General features: G+C 55.8%; 1 protein-coding gene across 1 annotated transcript; it reads right to left on the bottom strand.

Annotated features, from left to right (window-relative positions):
- Positions 1–633: 633 nt before the first annotated feature.
- FGF19 (fibroblast growth factor 19) lies at positions 634–7,010 on the bottom strand. The gene is made up of 3 exons (XM_025357711.1): positions 6,028–7,010; positions 5,643–5,746; positions 634–1,980 (listed from the first exon to the last, which is right to left on the bottom strand). Exons 1-3 carry the CDS (start codon positions 6,257–6,259, stop codon positions 1,666–1,668), a joined length of 651 nt encoding a protein of 216 aa, XP_025213496.1. The 5' UTR covers positions 6,260–7,010; the 3' UTR covers positions 634–1,665.
- Positions 7,011–9,407: the final 2,397 nt, after the last annotated feature.

Here is a 9,407-nt window from a genome sequence, read left to right as displayed (position 1 = left end):
AAGCCACAGCAGCCCTGCCGAGACAAGGTCCCAGCATGACAGGGACACCAAGGGAATCACAGAGGGCAGAGCTCAGGTGTCGCTGGGCCATTGGGCCCCTCTGGATTTGCGGCTGGGCAAAAAGAAATCCTATTCGCTCAGGTCAGTGGTCCTCCGTCAACGGTGATTTTGCCCCCCAAGGACATGCAACAACTTCCGGTGGTACTTTGGTTGCCATAACTTGGGGGTTGCTATAGGCATCTAGTGGGTGGGGGCTGCTAAACACAGGAACATCTTCCCCTCAGTGAAGAGTACTGAGGGTGAGGGGCCCTGACTTAGGCCACTGTTCCTTGGTGTTTCTGTTTCCTGCAACCAAAAATACTCCTGGCAGAGAGGCCACCCTAACCACTGAGATTGCTAGAGAGAAGGTGGTCTGAGGAAGCCAAGTCCCTAGACATGAGGAAAGGGCAGGACAGCAGGGCCCAAACCAACCTCCACCGCTAGAGCTGGCTGGCCCAAACCCGTTGAACTTCCCACCCGAGCTTTTGGTGTCAAGGGCAAACACACCGAGGGTTTCCTCCCGTGGGCGGCGCTGCTCCCCACCAGCCCCTTCCCCACTTTCCCTAACATTCCAGGCGGATAACAGAATGCAACTTTTGATACAAACAAACTCCATTTTAATGTACAAAACAAACCTCACTTACATACATAAATATAATTTGGGGGCATAAATAATGTAAGAAAATAAGAGATGTACATATCAAAATAAATTACTCATAAATATCATGTTGGAAAACTAAGTGCTGGGGAAAGGGTTCTAAGTCTTCCCCCGCTGCTTCCACACCGCAGGTTATTGACAAGACTTGGGGTCTTCAAATCTTTTCTTTTCCTGATTTTTGAACGAGAAGTGCAGGTTGACATACGGTGGGGGGCCTGGGAAGCCCCAATCCATGGGGAGACATGTGAGGTGGGCAGAGGGCTGGTGGGCTGGGGGATGGAAGCAGGTGACACCGGAGACAGCAAGTTATTCTCAGGACAGCATCCATGACAGAACTGGCCTCAGGGGGAATACTCAAGATGTCCCAGGGCTGGAATGGGGCTCTGGGCTTCCCCTACTCCTGAAGCCTGGTGGGCCATGCCTGCTCCAGTCAGTTGTGGCCTGGAGGGATTTGGGAAGGGCAAACGGTCTCTGGAAATAGAGATATAGATCAATTCCCACATGGGGTTGAGTGAAATGTACGTGCTGTTTTACAGAGTGGATCACCTGTTCCTGAAATTTAAACCACTGCCTGTCTTCCGGCTGCTCCTGGGGAAGTGATGAGAAAAAAATTAGAGAATTTCAGCTTGACATAAGAATTTTTCCAAAGGAAGTGAGTTCCCCATCAGTGGAGGTATTCAAGCCGGACTGAGACAGCACAGCAGCTTGTCCAGCAACCTCGAGGGAGCAGAATGGGGGCCCGGGCAGCAGCTGGGCAAGCTACAGGCTTACAATGTTATGATCAGACAAGTCTATTGGCTAGAAACTGGCACGGCCAATGGAAAACTCTGAATATGTACAACTTCTAGATGTTTCTTCCTAAAGCTAAACAGAACGTGGACTCGGGACTGCTCTTGTAGAAGCACGGCCTCCACTCTGCAGGTACCACAGCCCCTGGCAGCAGTGAAGAGGCCCGGGCATGGCCTCAGTTATTTCTCAAAGCTGGGACTCCTCACCGCCTCCAGTCCGGTGACAAGCCCAAATGGGTCCATGCTGTCAGTCTCCAGGGGCGAAGAGAACATGTCAGATTCCAAGGGGCCCCTGAGGTCCTCAGGCTCCTCTGGGGCCATGGGCAGCATGGGCAGGAAATGAGAGAGCGGAAGAAAGCCTCTGTTCTTGTACAGCTGCCGCTGTTTGGCACTGCTCAGGGAGACCGGGAGGCGGTGCTTCTGGGATCGGTATACATTGTAGCCATCAGGGCGGATCTCCTCCTCGAAAGCACAGTCTTCCTCTGAGTACTGAAGCTGCAGAGAAAACGGGCAGCTCTGAGCAATCCACAGTGGACGGGGAACACGGGTACACATGGACATTTGTGCTACAGACTGTCCCTGGTGGCCACCAGCAGTGACCTTCCCCATGAGCATCTCTTGCATGTTTTATACATACTTCCTGATGTACACACTGTATATGTAAGTATATATAAAATATACCTTTATATATATAAGCATATATAATATATAATGTACTTTAAGGCCAGGCACAGTAGCTTACACCTGTAGTCCCAGCACTTTGGGAGACCCAGAGCAGGTGGATCACTTGAATCCAGGAGTTTGAGACCAGCCTGGGCAACATGGTAAAATTCCATCTCTACAAAAAGTACAAAAATTAGCAGGGCATGGAGGTGGGCGCCTATAGGCCCAGCTACTCGGGAGGCTTAGAGGTGGGAGGATGGGTTGAGGCTGGGGGGTCAAGGCTGCAGTGAGCAATGATCACGCCCCTGCACTCTAGTCTAGGTTACAGAGCAAGACCCTGTCTCAAAAAAAAAAAAAAAAAAAAAAACAACCCACAACTGTATATATACACAGAGAACACACATATATAAATGTACTGTAAGTATATGTAGTACGTACATTATGTTAATATATAACACATTAATAAATTAAATATACATTGATATACCGTTACAAATTTTTAATAATCTTTATATAGATATACATGCACACAGACAAAACTGAGGTTTATTATTTCATATATGTATATTTTATGTATATACTTAATACTACATATACACTTTATATAGACCCAAATAATTTCCACTAAATTACCTCACCTTTTCCGAGAGCCTTGTCCTGAGCAATAATATCCATCAACCCAGAGGAATGCCGTCCGTGTTTCCCTCACCCTTTACATTACATACACAACTCCTGGCATTTAAAAAGTTCCTGGGTATTTCACTGGCACTTTGGGAAACACTGATAAACCGGGTTATCATCTTAGGATAAGTCTTTCAAATAAATTGTATGTAATCCGATCTGGAGCCCAGATGAAAGCATCTGTTCCCCACCTATCTCAGAAATCACTGTGTGCCTTTATCATTCTAAGGCCTTCTGGTCTGCAGCAGTTCTGAGAACCATCAGCCCCCCTGTCTCCTCCATTCAGAAACCAAGGGCCTTCTAGGCAGGCTGCCAGAATCCGGATCTCAGTAGCCCCTCCCCCAGGTCAGGCCAGGCCAGGCCGGCGCCCAGCTGGTGGCCGGAAATGTGTGCTGAGGGAAGCCAGTCCCTCTTAGAACATTCATAGTCCACAGGGTTGAGAGGTGCCAGTGGGCAAGTGCCATCCCACACAGGTGTCATTACCCCTTGGTGACCCAGGACAGGCGCAGGCAGGAGCCGGAAGGGCTGGGCAGTAAACACACTGCAGGACGGCCTCAGTCAGGTTTCTGCCTAAGTCTGCAAAGGTCACTGAACTGCAGGTGGGTGAGGATGTGCCTGTGCCAATAAGCTCCTGATAAGAGGCTCATTGCAGCAACCCAGGCTCCTGCCGAGCCCACGGATGGCTGGGACAAAGCACTGGACAGCAAGCACGATTTCTCCCAAACATGCCAAATGATAAATAAACAAGGAACACAAAACCGAATAACTGGAGGACCTCCTTCTATTTACTCGGCTTGTCCTTTGGGAGAAATAAGTATTACGTTCTCCATACAGAAGATGAAATGACTTCAAGTTTCTAGAAGAATGTGGAATCTTTATTTAAGAAAGAAAGAGGCCAGGCGAGGTGGCTCACGCCTGTAATCCCAGCACTTTGGGAGGCCAGGGCAGGCAGATCATGAGGTCAGGAGTTCGAGACCAGCCTGGCCAGGATGGTGAAACCCCATCTCCACTAAAAATACAAAAAAACTAGCCGGGCATGGTGGCACGACGCCTGTAGTCCCAGCTACTTGGGAGGCTGAGGCAGAAGAATTGCTTGAACCCCGCAGGTGGAGGTCGCAGTGAGCCGAGATCATGCCACTGCACTCCAGCCTGGGTGACAGGAAGGAAGGAAGGAAGGAAGGAAGGAAGGAAGGAAGGAAGGAGGGAAGGAAGGAAGGAAGGAGAAAGAGAGAGAAAGATCCTCAATCTGTGTTAGACCATGCACAGGGGATCAAGAGGCACAAAGAGGGCTGGGCCCGGTGGCTCACACCTGTAATCCCAGCACTTTGGGAGTTCGAGACCAGCCTGGCCAACAAGGTGAAACTCCATCTCTACTAAAAATACAAAAATTAGCCGGGCGTGGTGGTGGGCACCTGTAATCCCAGCTACTTGGGAGGCTGAGGCAGGAGAAACGCTTGAACCCGGGAGGCACAGGTTGCAGTGAGCCGAGATCGGGTCACTGCATTCCAGCCTGTGCGACAGAGCAAGACTCTGCCAAAAAAAAAGAAAAAAAGGGCACAAAGGGATTTCAGGTGACCCAACCCCCAATTTGGGCAGAATGGCGGGTTAGGTTGATGTCCCCTGCTGGCCTCGCATTATTAGAAGCACTCCCCCCACCATCATAAATGTCAAAATTAAAGTTGCAAGGGTGGGTTTGGAGCGGCTCTGGGTGGGCGTCAGCGTCCAGCGTGCCTACCACCCCGTTTCCCTGCAGTCCTCTCACGCAGGACTCCGCCATAAAACCTGAAACAGGCGCTCTGAGTACACGGAGCACGACAGAAGCACCGAGCAATTTTGAGACTCTTAAAATGCTTTGTCCCGCTGTTCACAAAGGAGCTGGTTGGGCTGGAGGCGGCCCCGCCTCTGCATCCTTTCTGGGGTGGGGGCCCCGGGCAGGCGCGGCCACCCCCGCCCTGGCCCCTGCTCCGCCAGGGAGTCCGGGGCTGCGTGTGAGGCCTGCGCGGGCCGAGACCTCACACAGCCTCCTCTGCGCGCGGGGCCGCGGGAGGGGCGCGGGTTCGTTCCTTTGAACTCCCAGCCTTTGTTCCAGGGCCACCAGAGCCCCAGCGCTCGTACACTTCCGGCCCCGGGACCTCTGCGGTTACCTGGGCCTTCCCAGCCAGCCGCCACCCCCTGCCCCCACCAGAAAGCGTTTACAGGACAGGTGAGGCCCGCAGGAGGAAAAGCACGCCTCTGGCGCAACTTGACTCCAGCGCATCTGCGTCTAAGCCACATCGTGCTCCTGGTAGATTAAAAATTAATTCTAAAAAAACTCGCCTATCCCAAATGCGCTGTGTTCTGCCTTGCTGGACAATTGATTTGTTTTTAAAGGAAAGTTATGGGTAGACCCTCTTTTTTCTTTCCTGTTCTTTTTTTCTTCTTTTTATACTGGAGGGAGGGAAACAGAGGCGAGGACCACACACGCGCAGGCAGAGGCTGAAAAGGCCCGAGGTGGGTTTTCCTGTTTAGTATCAAAGGAGGCCGAATAATGGGTTTCCTCGGTCCGGCTGGGCCGGCCTTTGACTCAATTGCAAATGCAAAGGCAGCTTTTGCCTATTCTCTGGCTACTGGCTGAGACCCTAAATTTCAGTAGAAAATCGTCGGACATGCACTTAATCGGTCTTTGCAATCTCCCTCGAAGTTGCACACGGGTCTGGTCCGAGGAGGTGAGGAAACCCTGGATTCGAACCAGCGCCTTTCTCTCCTTCAGGCCTCCGCCCGGGGACAGGCGTTGGTCCCCCGCCCCGGCGCATCCGCCCCGTGGGGACACTTACCAGCCCCTGCATCTTGCCGTCGGCGCCCATGCAGAGGTACCGCACGCTGTGCACGCCCTTGATGGCCACGGTCCGCAGAGCTACTGCCTTGATCTCCAGCAAACCTGGGCGCAGGGGAAGCGAGAAGCTGCAGCCGGGACCCCCGGGGCTTGCACCACGTGGGTGCGGTCGGTACACGAGCCTGTGCCTCTCCCTAGCGTCCGGCGCTGTTTGGGGACTAAGGGAGGGATCCTAACGCCCAAGTGCCAAAACCTGGGGTTCCCAGGAGTTGAGGGGTCCGCAGGAGCCTAAGGGTGGCAAAGGAAGGAAGGGCGCTGGGGTGGGATGCGCGGGGCGGGGTGGGATGTGCGCGGCGGGGCGGGCGGGGGACCTGGCTGGCACTCACTGTGCGCGCTTTGGCCCCGCGCGCAGTCCACGACGCCGTCGGTGCGGATGCGCAGGAAGCAGCTGGAGAGCCCGTGGGGGCCGGAGGTGTACAGGTGCCGCAGGCGGATGGGGTCGCCCCAGCCGTAGTGCACGTGAGGCCCCGCGTCCGAGAAGGCGAGGGGACGCCCGGCCACGGCCAGCCAGAGGCTGGCCAGGATCCAGGCGTGGACCACCACACACCCGCGCCTCATGGCACCTCCCTGGGGCTCTCGGCGCAGTTCCGGCGATGGGGGTGCGGGAGGCTGGGCGGCGACCGGGATGCGCTGCGGGCCTGTGAGTGCCGGATTGGGATGGCCGTGGCCCTAGATCCTGGACGCAGCGCTCCTGCTCCGACGGCGCGGCGGCTCCGGGCCGGCAACCTTATATAGTAGCGCCTTACGGGCCCCGCGGGTAGGTGCCCAAGACACCCGAGCATTTCTTATCGGGATTGCATCAAGCCTCCGCCCCCCGCACACACCCACTCACACCCCGCCTCCGGCCCCAGCCCCCTCCCCGGGCCCGGGCAGGCAGGCGGCGGCTTCTTGTCCCAGCCGGGGTGACCCCGCCCAGGCCGTTCGGATCTGCGGGAGGAGGAGGCCTCGTTTAGCGGCCGGGTTTCGGGGAACTCCTCCCCACCGCGCAGCGGCCCCGAGGTTCTTGGCTGGGAGAGTTTGATTTTGCAAAGCAATCGACAACTAGGGCCCCTCCCCCAGGCCTCGGGCTCCCAGTGGATGCGCTCGGCATGGGGCACCAGCAGGGGCGGGGTCAGGAACCCCGGGGTCAGAGGTTTGGGGGCACAGAGTTTTGCCTCCTTCACCCTCTAGTCGGTAAAAGCCTCACCTCGGCCTTAGGGTCCTTCCCCTTAAAAGGCCACTCGCACTCCCTCCCCCGACTTTCCCAGCCCAGCACATCTGACGTCAAAGCCGTCCAATAGAATTTCCCCCCGCAGTTCCGACCGTCTCAGGTTCTCCCAGCTTCATCTTCTTGCAATTCCTGCCCCGCCCCTTTTATCCGGGTAAATTGCCCCCCGACGGGGGGCCGGGCGCGCTCTCTGCGGGCCGGGAAACAATGGGAGCCGCGCGGACTGTAGGTGGCGCCGCAGCCTCGGCGTCGGCCTCGGCTTTGCGCTCCTGGCCCCGCGCCCCTGCCTGCTCCGCGCTCGCCCCGGCCCCGCGGCTGTGCCCGAGATGCTACCTGAAAGGGGGCACTGGGAAGAAGGCTCTCGGGCAGGGGGGGCGGGCCAGCTGCGGGATTGGTGATCCCCAGCTTCTCGGCTGGAGGGTGGTGGAGGCAGAGGCGCAGGGAGGGAGGCCTGGGCCTCCGTTTCCCGGTTTTTGAGCTGTCTTGTGTCAGGGGTCTGGTCCTTCAGTCCCCGAGTCTCTGCGCACGGGGTCAGGGGGGAACAGCACGGTCGGGGAGGTCGAGAGCGCCTTACCTGGTGGGGAGGGGTCGGGAAGGGGCCAAGGAACGGTGATGGGCGCCCCTGGCTTCCGGGCAGGTGCCAGGTAAGGAAAGAAATAGGGGCCGCTCCATGAAGTGGTTCCTGTAAATAAAGAAAAGGACATCCAGAGAGTACCCTGGCGGGGAATAAAGGGGTCCTCCTAGGGGGTTTTGGCTTAACTCTAATTATTTCTTGTTATTCTTCCAAACCCCCAGCTCCTAGATGTGGGGCCCCAGGAGGCTGGTTTTGGGGCAGAGCCCTCCTGGCCCAGCGCAAAGGCGATGGGGAGGGCAAACGGGAGAGACAGCGAGAGAAATGCCAGGCCTAATGAATTTCAATGAGCAGAGGCCACATTCATCCCCCAGTCAGTGACTGGCGTTAATGACTGAGGGCGCAGCAAATGTCACCAGGAAAGTCTTTACAAAAAGACATCATCCCGAAGGCTTTCTAGACCAGGGACCCCCACGCTGTGTGTCTTGGTTCAGAAAGCCGTGGCTTCTGTTAAATCTAATTACTTCCCCCCTGTGGCTTTAAATCGACGGCGGCTCCTATTAAACTTAATTACCCTCCCCTGCAGCTTTCGTTTTAAAGATCCGTGGTAAATGCGTGATAAATGCTCTTGAGGGCGATGGCAGAGGCTGCACTGGGGGACACGACCCAAACCGGGTGGGGGCGATGGCAGCCTCTGGTTCCACACCTACCCCTCTGCAGCCCCTTCCAGGGACATGGGGAAGAGAGTGGCTGATGCGATCAGGGAGCGTGGGGAAATAAGGAAGGCGGCTACTGTCCCCCAGCCCCTGTTCTGAGTGCTCCATGGATGTTTTCAGCTCAAATCTCTACAAGAACCCCCATGGTATTCTATTCCTCCCTCCCCCATGGAGCAGGAGGGAAATGGGGGCCCCAGAAAAGTGGCTGAGTGACCCAAGGTCGCACACCCTGTTAGTGGTGAAGTTGGAATTTGAACCCAAACAGTGGGGCTTGTAAATCCAGGCTGTGCTGCGTCTTATCCCGGGACAGGGGCTCTGGGGTCAGACCCACTGTAGTGTGGATCACACCCAGCCACTCCCTGGGTAGGTCGTGGACCACTGACTGATTGTCCTCTCAGCTTGCTCTCAGGCTTGTCCTGAGGGTTACAAGGAAGAGGAGACAGAGAAGGCCTGGGATGTAGTGCTCACGAAGGTGGTGATGGCAGGCCTGGAGGTCAGCTGTGTACCAGCCATCTCACAGGCACAGCCATGCTCTGAGCGCTTAGGGGATGGATCCTGCTCGTGTGAGGAAGCTGAGGGTCACAGAGATGGACTGCCGGGTCTTGAGGGTTTGCCCCGGGTGGGCCAGGCACACAACCCTGGGTGTTTGCTGGGCTCCCTGGTGTGTGTGGTTGGAGGGAGCCAAGCCCGCAGAGGACAAGGCAGCGCTGGCCAGCAGGGGGCTCTCCAGGCAAGAGCAGAGGTGTGGCAAGGGCTGAGGTCCTCCTCCCACGCAGCTCTGTGCACACCAGAACCTCTGAAGCCACCAGTGTGCTGAATTGGGCTGGCTTTGCTTTTCGGGTTGCGTTTGATTTGTCCCAGGTGGCTAAGCCGGCTGAATCGCCCAGGTGGGGTTTCATTCATTAAGTGGCATGAGCAATGGGGAGCAGGTAGGATCAAGGCACCCCTGACATCCTGCTCACCCATGCAGGGGCACGGGGATCTCCAGCCCAGGTGTCCAGAAGGGCTTGGCTTGGTGGCTTTGTTCTGGATTTGATGTGAGCTGTTTTCTTGTTTGTGTTTGGTAATTGCCCTGTAGAACTGTAAATCCTTTTTTCTGGGGTCTTCCTTCTTCCATCTGAGGGTGCAGAGCTTCCTTCTTCCTGATTATGGCAAATGAGTCATTTGCACCATTTCTAAACCCATGTCCCAATGTCTAAGAACATCTTGTTC

The sequence above is a fragment of the Theropithecus gelada genome, chromosome 14 (genome assembly GCF_003255815.1).
Source record: "Theropithecus gelada isolate Dixy chromosome 14, Tgel_1.0, whole genome shotgun sequence".
In the NCBI taxonomy this organism is placed as follows: Eukaryota; Metazoa; Chordata; class Mammalia; order Primates; family Cercopithecidae; genus Theropithecus; species Theropithecus gelada.
This window is presented reverse-complemented; position numbering and strand designations above follow the sequence as displayed.

Bases quoted from the DNA above. Each gene is read 5' to 3' on its own strand.
- FGF19 (XM_025357711.1), bottom strand. From the start codon at position 6,259: ATGAGGCGCGGGTGTGTGGTGGTCCACGCCTGGATCCTGGCCAGCCTC. The intron at 5,747-6,027 runs GTGAGTGCCAGC...CCCTGCGCCCAG, and splicing joins GCGGGGCCAAAGCGCGCACA to GTTTGCTGGAGATCAAGGCA. The intron at 1,981-5,642 runs GTAAGTGTCCCC...TTTTCTCTGCAG, and splicing joins ACGGCAAGATGCAGGGGCTG to CTTCAGTACTCAGAGGAAGA.